Raw genomic sequence first — 17,698 nt, forward strand, 5'->3', positions numbered from 1 at the left:
CCCTTGAAGGAAGGGATGCCATCCATAAGAAGAGGTAACCCATAACTAAAAGAGTTGAGGGCTGTCTTTCACTAGAAAACCCAAGAACCTGTAGTTTTCCTCCTTTCTGCCCACTCCTCAAAAAACAAAATTTATGTGTAGTCATAATTACTTGTTGTAGTCCAACAAAGCCCTCAATGTCAGTCAAGTCTTTTGTGAATCCACTGTAAATCGTAATCTCAACATGTGAACAATGTTCTGCACAAGTGCAAAAGAGGAAAAGAATCATTAGCATTAGAATCTAGGAAGGTGGAAGGAAGGGAAAGGAAAATAATATCTTGCAGAGAGAATTTTTTTCTTTGCATGTCTTGTTCAACCTACCAAGAAGATTTATATATATTTGTGTGCACATGTGTGTTTGTATCTATGTATAGGTGTCTGTGTGCAAAGATACATAGGTACCTATCTACAGTTATAGATGCATGTATGTATGCAGGATTCCGATTATGTTAAACTAAGCCTTCAAAGCTGATGCTTTGGGATATATTTTTTTAAATGTCAGTATCTTGAAAAGAAAGTCAAGGAAGCCTGGCATGCTCAAGAGATCTGATATTGTATATTTAGGATGCCACTGCATTCTAGGGAAGAATAGGATAAGAAATTCTGTAGAATAGAGAATAGAATAAATCAGCTCTTAAAAAGGGAAAAGATGATTAAGCCTCCATATATGTCTGGAAATAGACTACTTTTGCAAGACTTAAAAGATTGTGCCAGTGTGTGGGTGCAGTAGAAAATTGAGTGGAGAATTGGGTTTTAAATTAAGAAAGTGTGATAGTAAAATTACACCAGCTTTACTAAATCTTTCATGGTGACACTTCTTTTCTCAGATTGTTGTAGCAAGTAGTAAGGTGATATTTCCTAGAGCTTTCTTTTTGCATACGCTTTTTATGTAAGTAAAGTGTAATGAAAGTACTGTTGCTTGTGAAAAATTTCTGTTTCTTTCTAACATGGAAGTGGATTCTATGATTTTAGTTATTGCCATTAATGAAAGTGTAATCAGATTGCACTAGTGACCCTCCCTTTAATTTTGTAATAGACAATATATTTTCAGGAGACTATGCAGCATCTATAAGATGTGTAACTGTCTCAGATATACAAGACCACCATTTATTTTCCTACTTGATATACAGAAGCTTTTACATGTCTGGAAAAGATTTTGCAGTTATTTGTGAAGCTCATGACCTCTGACTTCACTGTCACAGAGTTTTTGTGCTTCTTTGCTTAATTGTTCTCAACAGAATTCAATCTTGTTGAAATTTGCAGTCATCAATGGTATTCAGTGAATGCTTAACAACCTTAAGTGATTTAGATGGGCTTAAATGGTAGCTAAACAGTAACAAATGGAAGAGAATTATGTCAGGTATGGTCATTATGGAAAGTGTATAGTAAATACTACACCTTCATCTTTGTATTACTGTATATGCTTGATTTAGCATATTTAATATTCTAGATCTTTGCCTCAAATTATAAATAGAGAAAATTTAGAACAGCTTAAAGCTGTGAACTAAATGCCAAAACCAAACCAAACAAAATAATATTTGTAATCACCTAAAAAAAATCTGTTTGCAGAACAATATTATTACTTTTTATATTTAAACCAAACTTTGAGCAGAATGTCATACTTGGGATTCTGTCTGGGTCATGTTATAGACACTATTTTTAGGGCTTTCTTGTTGTCCTCTCTTTGTGACTTCCATGTACACTTTCTTTCACATTTATACATCTAGCTTCCCTTTAAAAAATAAATTTAAAAAAATCAAGGTTTGGGGTTTTTTATGATTGATTTTAAACTATAATTATGTATTCACCTTATTTGGGAAATCAGCTAATACTTTTGGCTGCAATTCTGAGTGAGTGTCTTGCATTTCCAGATAGAACTCCTGTTCCATTTCTTTAAAACTTCTGTCTTTAACATTTTTTGTGTGTTACTAGATGAATCATTTCAGCTAAGCTTTTTGTAGATGCCTATCAATGACATGTTTTTAATTTTCTGGGCACCTAATTTGAGAAACAAGAGTTTTGCTTGCATTAGTGATAAGAAACCCCACTTTTAAATTGATTTAACAGAAGGTAGAATTTGAACTGATAAAACATCACACAAATCAACATCTTTGCAAAAGTGAGTTAAAGTCAACTGATGATACCTCTTGCATGCAATGGAAAATTTTTATTGTATAAATAATTCACTGCAGTAGCTACTACATATATTAGGGGGTGGCAGGAGCAGCTACTCCATGAGAGATGCTGCTGGGAACCAAGAGAGACCCCACTCAAGTTGTGATCTCATCAACAGGGCACAGTCCTGCAGGGGCTGATCCCAGGAGGCAGAGATAGGGACTGATAACCACATCTATCAACAGCTGTGTACATGGCAAGTGATGAACCAGGTCCAAGGTCCCTCCTGTGAGTCCAGCTGTGAGGAGAAGGAAATGGTGCTTCCCACAGAATAGGGCTGAAGGGCTCGTGGAAGAGGCACAGACAGGGATATATTTGTATAGAAACTGCAATTAATTTTAAACTGTGGTGTTAGTGGCAGTGATATGGTACATAAGTAGGTAGAGGAGAGGATGGAAACCTCACTTCTGACATTTCTGTGCAAATATTTTACTTTGCAACTGAAATAATACTCAGTTTCCCCCTTATTTTTTAAGGATATTTCTGAACAAAATGCCAAGCAGTAAATGTTTGTCCTTTTTTTTCCTTAAAAAAAAAAAAGAAAAAAGGAGTAAAGTGCTTAGAATTGAACATTAATTTCACTCAATAGTTTTCTAATTTTATTTTTTAATTAGTCATCCTAACTTGCAGTGCTACATTAAAAATAGCTTTAAATGCTTGAATAACTTACACACAATTTAAGGAAATGTATTTTTCCAAAATTGCCAATACCTTATTCTATTACCTAGCCAGGTAGTTGATTTTGCATTTAAATATTCATCACAAATATAAGATTGCATGGGAATCAGTGAGACAAATATAGATCCATTTTAAACAGAGGCAAATGAATGCACACCTGCTGCAATTATACTGGGATAAATGGAACAATTCAATCCAGTCTGCTTTTGTCTCATTGTATTGATTAAAATAATCTTTCATACATTTATGTTGGGAAAGCCACTTTATAGTAGCCAAAATTATATAGTTGCTAAAGTTAAAAATAAAATTAATAGAATATGTCAAGTCTACCAGAATGTTCTGGTCTAAAACATCAGAAAATTTGATTACTGTGGTCTTCAAAAGGACATAGTACAGAAAACTCCACTACTAACAAAAAGGTATAATAATTTTGTGATAGTTATTAATTCATTTGTATCTATAAAATATGAGAAATGAAGGCACAAACTGCAGTTTTTGAATGCTAATAAGTACATATTTGTACATGTATTTGAGGGTCTGCAAGACCAGCTTGTATCTGCAGAGATATGTTTTAATGCTAATACGATCAGTGTGTCAGAAAATTTAATTGGATGAATTAAAAACTTTCCTCTACCTACTCATGGTTAATTTCCTCTTAGGAAATTTGAGTGGAGGGAAAATTTAACGTTCTCAGTGCTCAAAAGGTGAGCTAATACTCATCTTTTCTAATCTCTTGTTTATAAGCAAGATGAATCATTCTTTCATCTGCCTTCCCTGCTGAGGCAAACAAGACTCAAATGAACAGGTTACCTGATGAGTGCTTCTGAGCAGCATAGGAGAAACTCACTGAAATTAATGGAGATATCCAACTGCCTTTTCTCTATTCATGATTTGCTTATCCCTAAGACATCTGATTCCCTGAGCAGGCCTACATTTTTAACATTTAATCCCCAAGCACTTGAAAAGAAAAACTCTTTTCAGAAGATCAGTGAGTAGATCTTTCAAATTTCAGTATGTTCCTCATGTTAAATGCAATTAGGTATACTCCCTTCACCCTAATACTTTCAAAGGTTTGAATTTGGTAGGCATAATTTGATAATGATACTGCAGTCTACTCAAAAAGTGAATCATTAGCACATAATAGCAGAATAAGCTGAAATCTAAACACAAATATGTTTGTTTTTTTTTTTTTTGTTGTTGTTGTTGTTGTTGATTGCTTGGTTCTTTTTAATTCCATAGCATATGGAATAACAGGATATTGCTCTGCTTAGCATGGATGATATTGACTATCAAATTAAAGTAATTCATTTGGTTCAACTTATTAGGACCAGAGAGGAAAAAAAAAGGGACTAGAAATATGTAAAATTACAATGAACCCTTATCATTAATTCACATTAAATGTTTTTAGAGTTGTAGGTGTGTGAGATGGCTGCTTACTTGCCTGTTTGCTGAGGTAACACTAAATGAAAGGGCATGGAAATCTATCGGATATGCCAGGACAAGAAGCCAAACTTGCTGCTTTCACTATGTCAGAGAAGTTGAACCTGCTTCAGTGTTTTGGAGGGCCACAGTAGGAGCAGGATGAGTGTTTTCCCTGGCTAGTAGGCAAACACTTACATGGATGAGTTGAGCACCCTGCTGTCACCCCATCAGTGTCTTCTTCTGGCCTCATAGCATTGTCAGGTACCTCTCTCCATCATAAATATGCCAGGTATTGCTGACAATATAATACTGTCTTTGAATAATATATATTATATTGATTTTGCAATGTTGAAATGCTAGCATCATCCAAACATTTTTCATCTAAAGTCTTATTAAAAAACATTCACAGCATTTAAACAATTTAAACAAATATGTATAAAACCCCAGAGTAAAATCAAGGATACTCTAGTAATTTTATGTTCTTACTTAAAAAAAAAAGTAGCACTAAGTGAAATACTAAAATTTCTCAAATTTAAAAGGGGAAAGTGTATTTCTGGAAGACACAATTTTGCCTATAAAACTTTCTGGTTTTTTATGCAGAAAAGATATAATTTACATCTTTTAAAATTCCAGTGCCTTCATTCAATAGCTCAGCTTGTTTTTCCATTTCCTTTTCTAACTATGCTGATACTGTGTTTCTTCTTTCAATAGGCAGAAGTCTGGGTCAAACAGACAGCAATTAGGCTGTGCTGCTGACATCAACACAACCTCCAGCTTGTTACATGTCACCTAAGCCACAGTAATCTTTTTCTTCTGACCCAGACTCTTTCTTTTTTGGTCCTTAGAATGTTAATCTTTATTCTTTGTGAAGGTTTTTATCTATGTTACATCCTTTACTAACTCCCAGACGAATTTATTACTTTTCTTTTTTTTTTCAATAATCTATGATGTTATTTGACAGCAAGTTGTCCAATCTTTCTCATATTAACTCTCATCAAAACTAGAAGAAAAAAAATGCTCCACATTTTTTCCTTACTTTTACCTCCTTCTTCGTGAAGGGTTTCTACTTAGAGAATTTCCCAACTTTAACACTTGTTTTATGTGCTCTTCCTCGGTCTTTTGGTAATCTATAGTACTACAAGATGTAGTACAGGATGCTCAGAGCTAGTGCCAATGTTTTGTCTGGGCAAAATGCCACAATGGTGTGTGGATTCTCCTTGCTCAATCCAAGCCTTTTGTATGTAGCTCCATTTCATTTCATTCATGTGTCTCCTTTTGTTCTTTGTAAGTTCTTTCTCATATGAACAATCACTTAAACTCTATAACCCCTGTTTCTGAGTACTGTTTCTGTTTGGCATGTACTATTGCTGTTTTAAATCCTGTTATTCGAATTAACCTTTGAGTTAGTTCTTTAACTTTGATTTCACAATCGTAACAATTAGTCACTCTGTTTAGCAGACTCAGTAATAATACAATGAAGAAAAACATGGCAACTCTGGTTCTAGATTAAATCTTACAGAGACAAAATATCTTTGACTGGTTATTAAGCCTCTAAAACATGTGAGAGTGGAATTATTTGCAGTCACTCAGGCCTCATTCCCAACTAACCTCAGCAAATGAATATTTACAAAGCTTCCTTTTTCACTTTTCTAGTCAAGTATTTTTCGGATAATGATGGAGACCAGGATTTAGAATCAGTCAGTCCTGACTTCTTAATAGGGAGGCAATGGACCATTTACTAAACCCCCAAAACTCTCCATTATCATCAGAGGCAATCTTTGATTTTTTTTTTTCCACTCAGACTGTTTATTATGCCCAAGTACATGTACTTTTCTTCTCTATCACTGTTCACTTTCTGTCTAAATTGGCAACCAGAGCAGAAACTGAGCTGATTAGATTTCAATTAAAGATTCAGCACTTTGGAAACACCTTCAAACCGATAATCACTGAGTCATTGATTTTTCGTTCAGCTCATCCACGGTTCTCTAGCTTTCTCCATTATTTGCATGGAAAGTGGAGAAGAAGATTCACTTTAGGGAACTTAGGGACCAGTGAACAAAATCAAATGGGATGACACTCTCCCTTTACAAAGAAAGAGAAAGTAAAAAGGTGTAAGTGCTAGTCAAAGACCAATAAAGAGATAAAGAAAAAGAAAGGGGAGTGGGGGAGAATAAAGGAGAAATGTAGACTGAAGGACTAAACAATGACCAGCAAGCCAGCAATCAAGGTGGAAAAATTCTGAGACAAAGAACAGAACTGCATGAATCTAAAAAGAATATTTTCACTGAGCAAAAAAGTAATATCTCAAAGGTGTTATCATGTTAAGATAAATGATCCTGATGTTTGGCTGTCTCAGAGCCCAGAACTTTTGATGGAACTACTTGGCAAAAATTAACTTTTGCCTCCACTTTTTGGTGCCTCAGTAAATGTTTGCTCTGACACAGCTCAGAAAGTTAAAATCATCAAATGGTTTAATTGAAAAATAAGCTCTGAATATATTTTCACCTTCCTCTCAAACCGTTATCTGTAATTTATCTATTTCATTCCATGTTCCTCAGTAAAATTGTTTTATCCATCTCTGTAAAACCTTGCTAGGCCCAGTCTAATTAATGACTCCCACATAAATTTTCTTCTTTTTTTTTTTTTTTAAATTTACTGTTTCATAAAATCAGAATTGTTAGGGTTGGAAGGGACTCCAAGGATCATCTAGTTCCAACCCTCCTGCCATGGCCAGGGACACATCACACTAGGTCAGATCACTCAGAATCCCATCCAGCCTGGCCTTAAAAACCTCAAGGGATGAGGTTTCCTGTTTGTTGCTTTTTTCTGTGAAATTGCCACTTTGAAGATTGTTCTTTTAAGGATCTCACAGCTGAAATTACAAAAAGCCCTCAAGTGAAAAAAATCTAGACAACTTTCTATTTGTATCATCCTGTTTGTATCTGTAACAAGCAAGAAGATTCTGATAGGTTTTCAGCTCTGGCTGTATTGAGCATTGGAGTTACGTTTGACGTGATTGTTCATTTTGTTGTGGATGATGTAAGCTTTCCTTCTCCATCCCTGTGTTTTGGGTGAAGTAGGTTTAATCTTTCTGTGACTAAGATTTTCACATGGTTCCCTAGGGAAATTAATTCTAATGTTTTCTCAGAGTATTATTGCACATTGTTTTCTTGTTGTTTAGAACCACAGTATGCTGTAATGCCAGGTTTCATTACTATGCTAATGTGATCCAGATTTATATGGCAGTGGTTCTTAACACTGATTTATGTGGTGCAGCTGTAAGAAATTTTTTACTGATATTAAGTCATGGAAAAATCCTTTTCAAAACCAGAAGGGTTGCTGTTTTTTTGTTTGTTTGTTTGCTTTTAAAATAATCATAACTCTCAACATACGAACAATTTTGTTTATTGTGCATTGTGGTTTGGTTTTTTTGTTTGTTTTTAAACAGTAACAAAGATACTTGTTTAAACACAGTGCTTTTTTCAGATTGGTATTTAGAGAAAGTGGTCAGGTATTCCTGGTATTGAATTAAAAGTTAAACTTTCAAGAAAGTTACACAGCAAAACCAGCATTCAGTGTCATAACCCACCGCCCCCCCCCCCCCCCCTTCACTGTGTACCCCAATAAATGGATTATGTCTTGAGAGTAATTTTCTACTGATTTCACATTTTGCATTATGTGTCTCAGTGGTTTGAAACAGTTATGTTTAGCATTTTTGTAGAAGATACATATCTAAACAATGCAGGGACAATGAAAATGTTTGAAAGTTCCTTCATCTTTTTTTTTTATTTAACTGTCTCTATTGGTTGCTCATAAATAGTAACAACTGTAAGTGCTTAGGTTCTTATGAAGTGCAGGTAGCTCTCTCAATGCTCTTTTTTGTGAGTTACCCTGTTTGCAGTAATGATTCTTCCCTTTAAAAATCTTGTTTGCCCCACCACATGATTCTGTTTACTGAGAATGGTTTTGCTGATGCCAATTGAAATTACTCATCTATAGAATTCAGATAGCACAGCCTAACCTATTATTTGATGTTTGCAAAATATATTAGCTAGGAAGACTCGTATTATTCATTTATTTTTATTTAAATCTACCCCTATTTATCAGAATACTCATGCTAAATGTAGACCTGGCAGGCCTGTATTATTTACAGATGTGCATTTTATATTCCAAGACAGTGAGTTTTTCATATTAAAAGCATAGATTCTGAAACATATGTAGATAGTTTTCCCTCCTTCACATGTCCTGCTACTATGACTTTATTATAAGAAGAGAAATAACGTGTGGTGATCATGCTACAAGCATTTTGCCATGGAAAAAGTCCAAAACTTAACAGAATATTTAGTATAAGTTGAAGCTGTTCTGGAAGTTCCTGGCACTTACAGTAGTGTTAAGCAAAATATGGCATCTCTCCTTTCCATATTGTGCTATTTTCACACATTAAACCAAAGTTACGAAAGATAGTTAAGCTCATCTAAAAGGTTGTTGTCAATTACAGAAGCACATTCAGATCCCATATTCCTCTGACTTTGCTGTGTGATCTTTCCCTTCAGTTCCCTGGCTTTGGCACTCATTAGGCATATTGCTTTGTAGATATGCTTCCCTTTGCTTACTGAATTGACTTGGGCTTATTTTTAATGGATTAGTTCTTCATCGGGGTTGGTTAAATGAAGAAGTTCACAGGGAAGTGTGCAAATCATTAGAACCAGAGAGAAGTCAGAACAGTAGGAAAATTGGAACAGGCTTCATGCAAGAAATCTTCAAGATCTTCTCCAATATCTACTAAAATGTGCTGTCCATTATTACCCAGGGTGATGGTTTAAAACAGTCTTTTTAATTTTTCTTCCCAAAGTTCAAGCAGAGAAAGCTAAAGAACGTAAATAAGTCACTATTGGGTGTAAGAAAGCTAAATAATGATTATTCTAAACACTTCCATTGGATAGATAGAAATGAACCACTATTCAAAACAAAGTTGGGGCAGTCGGAGTCTGAGTTCGCAGCTTGCTGGGCTTCTATCTGGCTGCTGCTGCTGCTTCTTCTCTTCTGGCTGAAGATAACACACTGACCCTGGCAAGCTAAGTCTAACAGCCTCTCTGCTTCTTAACTCCCTGCCTTTTGCCAGGGCGGTCTTGGGAGTCCTTCTGGTGGAGGGGAAGAGGCCCCTTTGGGGGATGCAAAGGGAGATTGCTTGTGCTTTTCTGTTGATTGTACATATTTGTAAATGGTGTGAATAGTGTATATTTGTACACATTCATTGCATTTCATCATAGACTGTGGAGTTGCTTGTAAATACAGCTTGCATTTGCTTCCAGACTGAGCTAGCCTGAGTCAGTGGGGGGGATTTCAGCTCTCACACTGTTACACCCATCTTTAAGAAGATGAGAGAAATCAAATATGCTGTCATAATGTTTTAGCTGCTAGAGGCTAAAATTAAGTACTGCTTCAGAATTTTTAATTTTTTGCTGTTTAAGGATGTTGAAGAATGCTCTGATGTGGTCTAAAAGTAGTTAGTTGGATATGTTGTGTTCTGATAAGTTTTCTTATCCAAGAAACAAGTAAACCCTGACCGTAGCTATTTTTAAGAACTACTTGTGTAGTGAGATACCTGGTTCTTCTTACTTACCACTTGACATTCTTGATGTTTTTTTGTGTATTAAAATAAATGAACTGATATAGGAAAGATAGTTATTTATAAAGGTTGTTTCATTTCTGAGGAAAAAGAAAAACAAAAAGGGGAGAGTTGTATAATGAAAGTTTCATACTGGCAATGGATGCTAGAAGCTTTAGAAGCATGCTTTGCAAAGAACATAATGATTATGCCAGAATCTGATGAGTAATTTATTGTTTAGTTCAAAGCAGCTGTTCAATTAAAAATGTTCAGCCTTGACCTATGATCATAATTTTAAAATAATAGGTCACATGAGCAGTTTTATATTCTGACAGGGAAAAAATATCATTCAAAGAAATAAATTAGTTTGACTCACATGTTGATTTGTTACTGAGTTTTGGAATAAAGTGTAAGATATTTTTGTTAAGATTTTCAGTGAGAGTAACACTTGAACCCAGTCAGCCACTTCTGCTCAATTTTGTTTGCTTTGTTCTCAAAGCTATTAAGACAAATTATATTTACTTATTTTAAATTGATTGAATAGACATATAAAAAGTGTAGGAGTTGCATCTATTCACATTGGAATTCCTTTAACAAAGCCTTTACATTCCATACTTTCTTCCTAATTCAGTTGGTAAACAACTGCTTCCTTGGAAGGAATGTGGGAAGACCAAACATCAGGTGAATTTTATCAGGATGCTTTAGATCAAGCTTGCAATTCTCAGCTGCAATTCAACACTTTCAATAATTTCTCAACATGTACATGCAGTGCACACCTGAGAACTTGAACTCAGAGAACTCTGACTCAGTAGGAAAGTTTTCCCTTTCCAGTGCAGTTTTAAGATTTCAAAGACATTTGTTTTTTGAACTGTTTTGTAAGAGGAAACATTACAGGTTGTAGTGGGATGACTGTGACTGGCTACCAGATGCCCATCCAGACATTCCGTCACTCCTCCCCCACAAAAAACAGGACAACAAGAGAAAATAAGATGAAAAAAAGTCCTCCTAGGTCAGGATATAGACAGGTAGATCATTTAGTATTTACTATGACAGGTGAAACAGACTCAAATTGGGGAAAATTAATTAATTGCCAATTAAAAAGAGATCTGGATGATGAGGAACAAAGACGAAAACTAAAACGACTTCTGTCCATCCCCACCCTTTTTGTCACAGGTAGAATTTCCCTCCATTATCAGCTCTTCTACCTTCCTCCTCCCTGAGCAACCCAGGGGAGATGGAGACTGTAGAGTTGTGGTTGGTGCATGACAGTTCCTCTCTACTGTTCCTTTATTATATTTTTCTGTGCTCCAGCCTGGGTCCTCCATGGACTGCTACAGCGTAAGTCCTCTTGGTGAGCTTCAGTTTCTTGAGGAAATACCCATTTCGTTGTGTGAACTCCTCTACAGGCTACAGTGTAGATATGCACTCTAGCATGATTCTCCATAGGTTGCAGAGCAATCTGAGCTACATTGCACCTCCTCCTTCTCTGACCTTGATGTTCACAGGCCTGTTTTTCACATTGTTTTTCCTCACTCTTTGTGGCTTGTGCAGCATTTTGCCCCTTCTTAAATGTATTTTCACAGAGGTGCCACCAGCTTTGCTGATGGGCTCAGCTATGTCCTGCAGTGGGTCTGTTGTGGAGCTGTTTGGAATCGACTGGGCTCAGCAAGGGGCAGCCCCTGGCCTCTCCTTATAGAGCTTCTCCCATTACCAAAACCGTGACACCTGGACTGACTGCACGAACGAAGTGCACACATTACAGACCTTCCATTTAACTCCTTGCCTAGAAATGGATTGATTTCCTGCATCCTGAGATTTTCATATCCCTCTTAAAACTCTAGCAATTCTTTCAGTGATTTACTGCTAAACTCTGAATTTGCTTCTTAGCTTCGTGTCCAATCCCTAGTGTCTGCATAAATAAATTACTGGATATATCAGCAAAAACCACAATTGTTAGAGTATTGTATTTAGTTTAGTGAAAAACCTACTGGCTGTGCAGCTTCCTTTGTTTGTGTATTATAGGTTCTAAGAATAATATTCTCTGAAGAATGTGCAAATCTGTGATTTGAATACAGCAGATATTTAAATTTCCTGAAAACAACTAAGCATGGAAACATTTCCTACGTATTTTGGGCTAGCCTAGGCATCTTCCTGCCATAAAACTTGGTAAGGTAATCAAAAGTGAATGACTACTTAAAAAGGTCCTTTGGTAAATGTGTACTGTCCAATATGAACTGAAATATTCTTGATGAACTGTATTTTCTTTGGAGATCTATAACAGGCTAGAAAAAGTTAGAATTCTGAGGAACCTTGGAGGGGGGGAGAAGCCTTTAAAATACTCTTTTTTCTTTTTAATACATATTTAAAAGGGCAATCAATGCTTTGTCAAACAACAATTAGCTAAGATATACAGGCAATGAAGAAATGTGGTAATCTTATTTGTCATTCTACAATCTCAAGTAAACAATTTGTCTAGGAGCACTTTTGTATCACTACTCAAGATTGCTTTCCATCATTTTAACTTTGTAATTATGAAAAGATTGCTCTAATTCAATCCTGCAGATCAGAGTTTGTCTTTCCTTAAGGGCTTGTAAGTTAAAAGTCCAGCATACAGCTAAAAGTTCACTCTACACATGGTTAAAGGTTTACCCCAAGGATCACAGTAGAAGAAGGAAACGTGATTGATAAAACTGTAGAAATTTCCAGTCAGAACCTCTAAAAGCTTAGGAACCATAAATCTAAAATGATTTGTCAATTAAAAATTATTAGATAGCTGATTAACATAAAAAAAGAGAGTGAGAAAGATTATCATTACTCTTGGAATAAGTCTTTTAAAATCCACTTGAAAAAACAAAAAAAAGGAAAACAGATTTAACTGTTTGCTGTTGGATGCACGTGTTTTTCTTTGCTATTCTGCAACATGTGCCAAAATATAGTAACTCATAGGAAGAAAAGATGCTGTGATAGAGTGTAAACTGAGTCTTTGAAAGAAAATAATGATGTAATATTCAATTATGGACCTCAAAATTATTACTACTGGTTTTCATACCGATGCAAACATAGTCAACATTTCTTAGAAATGGTTTGCTATATTTTAATAAATGGTGACAGAATATTTAGGCATTCCTGCAAACAGAAGACAATGCTGTGTTGCAGACTCCATTTCATTCTTTCAGGTTAATGGAAAAATGTATAAGGAAGGAGTCAAACTTCTCCACATACAACTCAGGTTCCCTCTCAACAGGGAACAGACATCCTTTAGTCAATTCATTTGTACCTTAGGAAATTTTCTATCCTGCAACCCTGTAAAGGGATTATTGAAGTGCCTAACATAACATGTAGGCAAATACAGAATTTTTAAGGGATCCTCCAGCTCTCCAGAAAGAGCATGGATCTCATATTGGCTCAATGTCATATCTACCAGCCCTGTGCTGATGTCTCAAATACCTCACACCATCTAGAACAGCAGTAAAGAGACACCTTACTTGCTCCCTTAAGAGTTTTAATTTGAAAAAATGCAAATGGAATGAAATATGCGGATGACATGTAAGAGAGAAAAATGCTGTAGATAAAAAATCTCCTGAGCTACTACAGGAAATTTGAATTTTAAATATGTTCAATATGCAGATGATACCAACTTAAGGAGAGGATTGCTTGTTTTGCATAAGTGTCCAACCTATATTTTTGCTTTAACCAGGGTATTCTCTTTGGATTACCCCTTTAGTTTTGACTGATCTGAATGACAATTTGACCTTTGCACATACCTTATCTTAGAGGTGCGTTGCTGCTTACCTGACATCTCTCTCCTGCAGTTATTATATGCTTGCTGTGTTTCACTTTGAATGACATGTATGACTTTTTGTAGAGTTGTAGAGGCAAATGAGACTTAAGATCTGAGATTAATGTACTGTAGTACCCAATGAATAATACTCAAGTATTAGGTCGTTTCTATTGTCTGAGCAAAGTGCATAACATGAAAATGTAGGCCGTTTTTACCAAGTAATATTTACTTGTTGTTTTTTCACTTATTAAAAATTTCCATTACTTTTGCATCCACTAAACTACAAATAAAATCTCTGTTTTTTGATATGAATTTAAGTGTAGTGACCAAGTTAAAGAAATAAGCTGAACCTTTCTGAGTAAAAGCAGTATAAGGATGTTGATAAAAGGCAGACTTCTGAAAGCTTAAATGTGTTTTTCTTTTCTGCTGGATGAGTATTTATACCCACAATTCCCTCAAATCACTGAGTAACTAAATGGATGTCAGCTAGATCTTCTGTGTGCTGAAGGTTGAAGTTTTATTCAAATTATTGGCTTGCGTTTTAGTTGGGTCAGTTTACTTTCCAGTGATGATACCTACCAAGGAATTAGTATATTTATTGTTTTATGAATAAACTAATGGGAAAATTGTACTGGTATTGACTTGTCAAAGAATTATACATATGTCCATTTGGGAAAGGTAAGCATTTTATTAATTTGTTTTATTGTTAGAACAAAAGTATATTCCCATAATCAAATAAAACAATGCACTTGCATTTGCAACTCTGGAAATAATTCTTCATCTTTGCATACTTATATAAATTCTTTAGTCTTGTTTTAATGGCATTATTCATTACAATGTCAATGACAAAATTAAAAATATGTTGCTGGATGTTGCAGATGTAGAGGTCTATACATTTACCTCTTTAAGTGTCACCGCTATTTTTCTCTGTTATTCAGTTTTGTGGTCATTATGCTGTGAGCAACATTATCTCATCATTTGGCTTTCATACCTGTCATGATTGTAATCAGTAGCACATGCTGACTACTGCAGTGCTTTTAACAATGGTTTCAGTAAGAGCATAGGGTAATGCATGGATATTTCTTGGGAAAAAAAGTCAGGATACTGTGATGAGTTTTAGAGTAATTTTTGTCGTTGTTGGGAGTTTTTTGTATTTTTTTTCTTTTTGTTTCTTTGTTTTTTCCCCCCAAAAATCATTTGAGAAAAAAAAATAAAAGGACACCCATGAATTTACAGTATCTGTTAAGAACACCAAATAGTTGTCAGAGAACATATAGAACTTGTTTTTGAATTCCACAGCAAATGAATCTTATGGTAAATTACTAGTACACTACATAGAATACACTATACACTATCTAGATAAAAAAAAAAAAAAAAGAAGAGAAATAAATGCCAATATTGCAATTGTAATAATTTTTCAGGAAATAATTTCCTGACCTTTCGAATTCTGGGCTTCTTATCTTATCTCTGTTCTTCCCTCTGGTGAGACTAGAAATACTGATAATGAGAGGACATAATTTCAATCATCTTCTGAAATTTGCTGATAAACTGAATTTCACTACAAGGAGCAGAAAACTTATTGAAGCAATATTAAATGCTATTGGTGTTTGCAATACTTGCAACAAGAAAAATTAAAAATACTATCTTTCAGTACAAAAAAAAAATCAGATTTTACATCTTTTTTTCAGTACCCAAAAGACCAACCTATGAATTGAGCCTTCTGGAATCTGATAAAGATGTCTTACAAAATCAAATGTCTCCGTGAATGTTGTTTAACACATGGATGTTTTTCAGTGGATGTTTAGCAAAATAATGAAGAGTTTTGTAGGTTGGTTGTGTGTGTGTATGCTAAATTTTCTTTCACATATAATAATAAATAGAAACACAATCATGAATTATGTATTAAAAAAAAAGAGAAGAAAGGAAATTGTGTGTTTATTCTTAGAATGTTATGGGAAAATGCAAATCTTGAGCAATCTGGACTAACTCTTGCGTTAAACGTACTCTGAGCACCACCTGACTTCTGCAGGTCACTTCTGACCCAGTTTTTTCAATGATTCTAAATTCAAAGTCATTAATTAAAAAACAGAACTCAGCTACAAACACAGGAAAACAATTTAATGCTAATCATTAATAAAATAGATCGTCCTAATTTGCTACACAGTCTGTCACACATGGCTAACAGGACTCCAAATGTATGTCTAGATTTCACTGGTAAGTACACACAGCTAAATTATTCCACTTGTTCTTTATATAATTTTGATAGTATGTAAAGAAATACTATCAGTTTTGTTGGTCTGTTAGGAATCTTGATGAGGTTATTCTCCTAGAACAGGGAAAGTTTTATGATATCTGTATGTCAGATTAAAAGAACATGTAGGGCTGAGTATCAGTAGAACATATCAGCAGTGCTATGAGTACACAAAAGTTGTAGTTCCATCTAGTTGTCTCATATATAGGGGTTGTAATAAAACAAACCCAATCAGCCAAGGGAAAACAAAGCCAACCAACCAATCAAACAAAACCGCCAACAACAAAACATCCTAGCAACAACCTTGTAATTCCCTGTGAGAGAGATTTCTTTATGGATGTATGATTTCATGTTGATGCTCTCCTTTCCGAGTTGAAAACAGAAATATCTTCTCTTAGGCTAAAATACATAGTTTAGATAATCTTAAATTCCCTCATTAACGTGAATCGTGGTCCCCTTTCATCACAATACTACTAATCCACTACAAATTTTAACAAAAGTCTGTGCAAAATATATCATGTAATAGATGTTTGAACCTAAGCCAAAGTAGTGTAATTTGGCTGGTGGTTTGTGGTTGGTTTTTTGGATCACTTCTGAAGTCCAGTTTCCATATCTTAGTATCATCCCTACTAAGAACAGATTTTTTTAAAACCAGTGTAACCTTGCCTGATTCAGTGCTCGTGAAAGCCACTACAAGGATACATTGCTTCCTTAAACTGTCATTTAAAAATAATTTTCTCAAGTAATATGAAGCATGTATAAAATTCCCCTTTCCATACTGAAATGTTGTTTGGAAAAGCAACCTGTCACACTTTATTTTTCAGAGAATTAACCATGGCTTATGCTTTTTTGTTTCTTAGGTTAACAGGATTTCATCTTCCTCCACCTGTGACCAGTACAAAATCTGTATTTTCACTGCGCTTGACAAGTGACTTTGCAGTTAGTGCTCATGGGTTTAAAGTTTACTATGAAGGTAAGACTTTCTGAACAAAATATTTTGGATTATTTTTTTCCTCTGATCTCTGTGAATAATGAAACAAAAAATCTGTTCAAGTTCACATTTATTACCTTACCTAAGTTAGAATGTTTGCTTTTCATGCAGTCATTTGGATACAGAGACTTCTATCTGAAGCCAGAATATTTTCAACTCTACCATCTATAGTACCTCTAGAGAAAAATGTTTTATGACCTTCACTTCAATAATTCCAAGTTCTTTAAATTCTGAAAACATAATCATAATCTTTCCAGTCCTTCCATCATGTGCTTATTCAAATTGATGCCAAGAAATTATTTGTTACTCTTGAATTTACTACATAGTTGAATTTATAGCTAAAAGTTTTATGGATGGGTTTCTTCTCACACTTTTGCATAGGTGAAATGCTGAGTCAGTGCTCTGAAGTAATGAAAAGCTAGCTCCATTTTGTAGTTTTCACACAGGCACTGAAGTGAGGGGACACATATATTCTGTAAATCCAGAAGTTCATATTATTTAATTTATGTTCCAGGAAGCAACTGCTTCTGGTTTCTGGGATTGGGCTATTGTGATTTTTTTTTTTCTGCTGTGCTGACTTTTGCATGCTTGGTTTAGGGGAACTATTTTATCTTTGGCTTCTGCATTTTGCTGCATTTTTCAGCAAAGAGGCTAATTGTGCATTGTATAATTTCCATTAAAATTCTCAACCCAGAATTGTGGGGGGTTTTTTATGCTTCTTGCCCTCCCATCTGTGTGTCAGAAGGGCTGCTT

General features: G+C 35.0%; 1 protein-coding gene across 3 annotated transcripts in view; it reads left to right on the forward strand.

The window, feature by feature from the left end:
* CSMD3 (CUB and Sushi multiple domains 3) overlaps positions 1-17,698 on the forward strand; it is a 383,091-nt gene that overhangs the window by 60,076 nt on the left and 305,317 nt on the right. For all 3 annotated transcript variants that reach the window (XM_054385441.1, XM_054385442.1, XM_054385443.1), the window contains exon 3: positions 16,815-16,927. In XM_054385441.1, the coding sequence (XP_054241416.1) occupies positions 16,815-16,927 (113 nt within the window). The remainder of the gene's footprint in view (positions 1-16,814; positions 16,928-17,698) is intronic.

Source organism: Indicator indicator, chromosome 12, assembly GCF_027791375.1.
Source record: "Indicator indicator isolate 239-I01 chromosome 12, UM_Iind_1.1, whole genome shotgun sequence".
NCBI classification, from domain to species: domain Eukaryota; kingdom Metazoa; phylum Chordata; class Aves; order Piciformes; family Indicatoridae; genus Indicator; species Indicator indicator.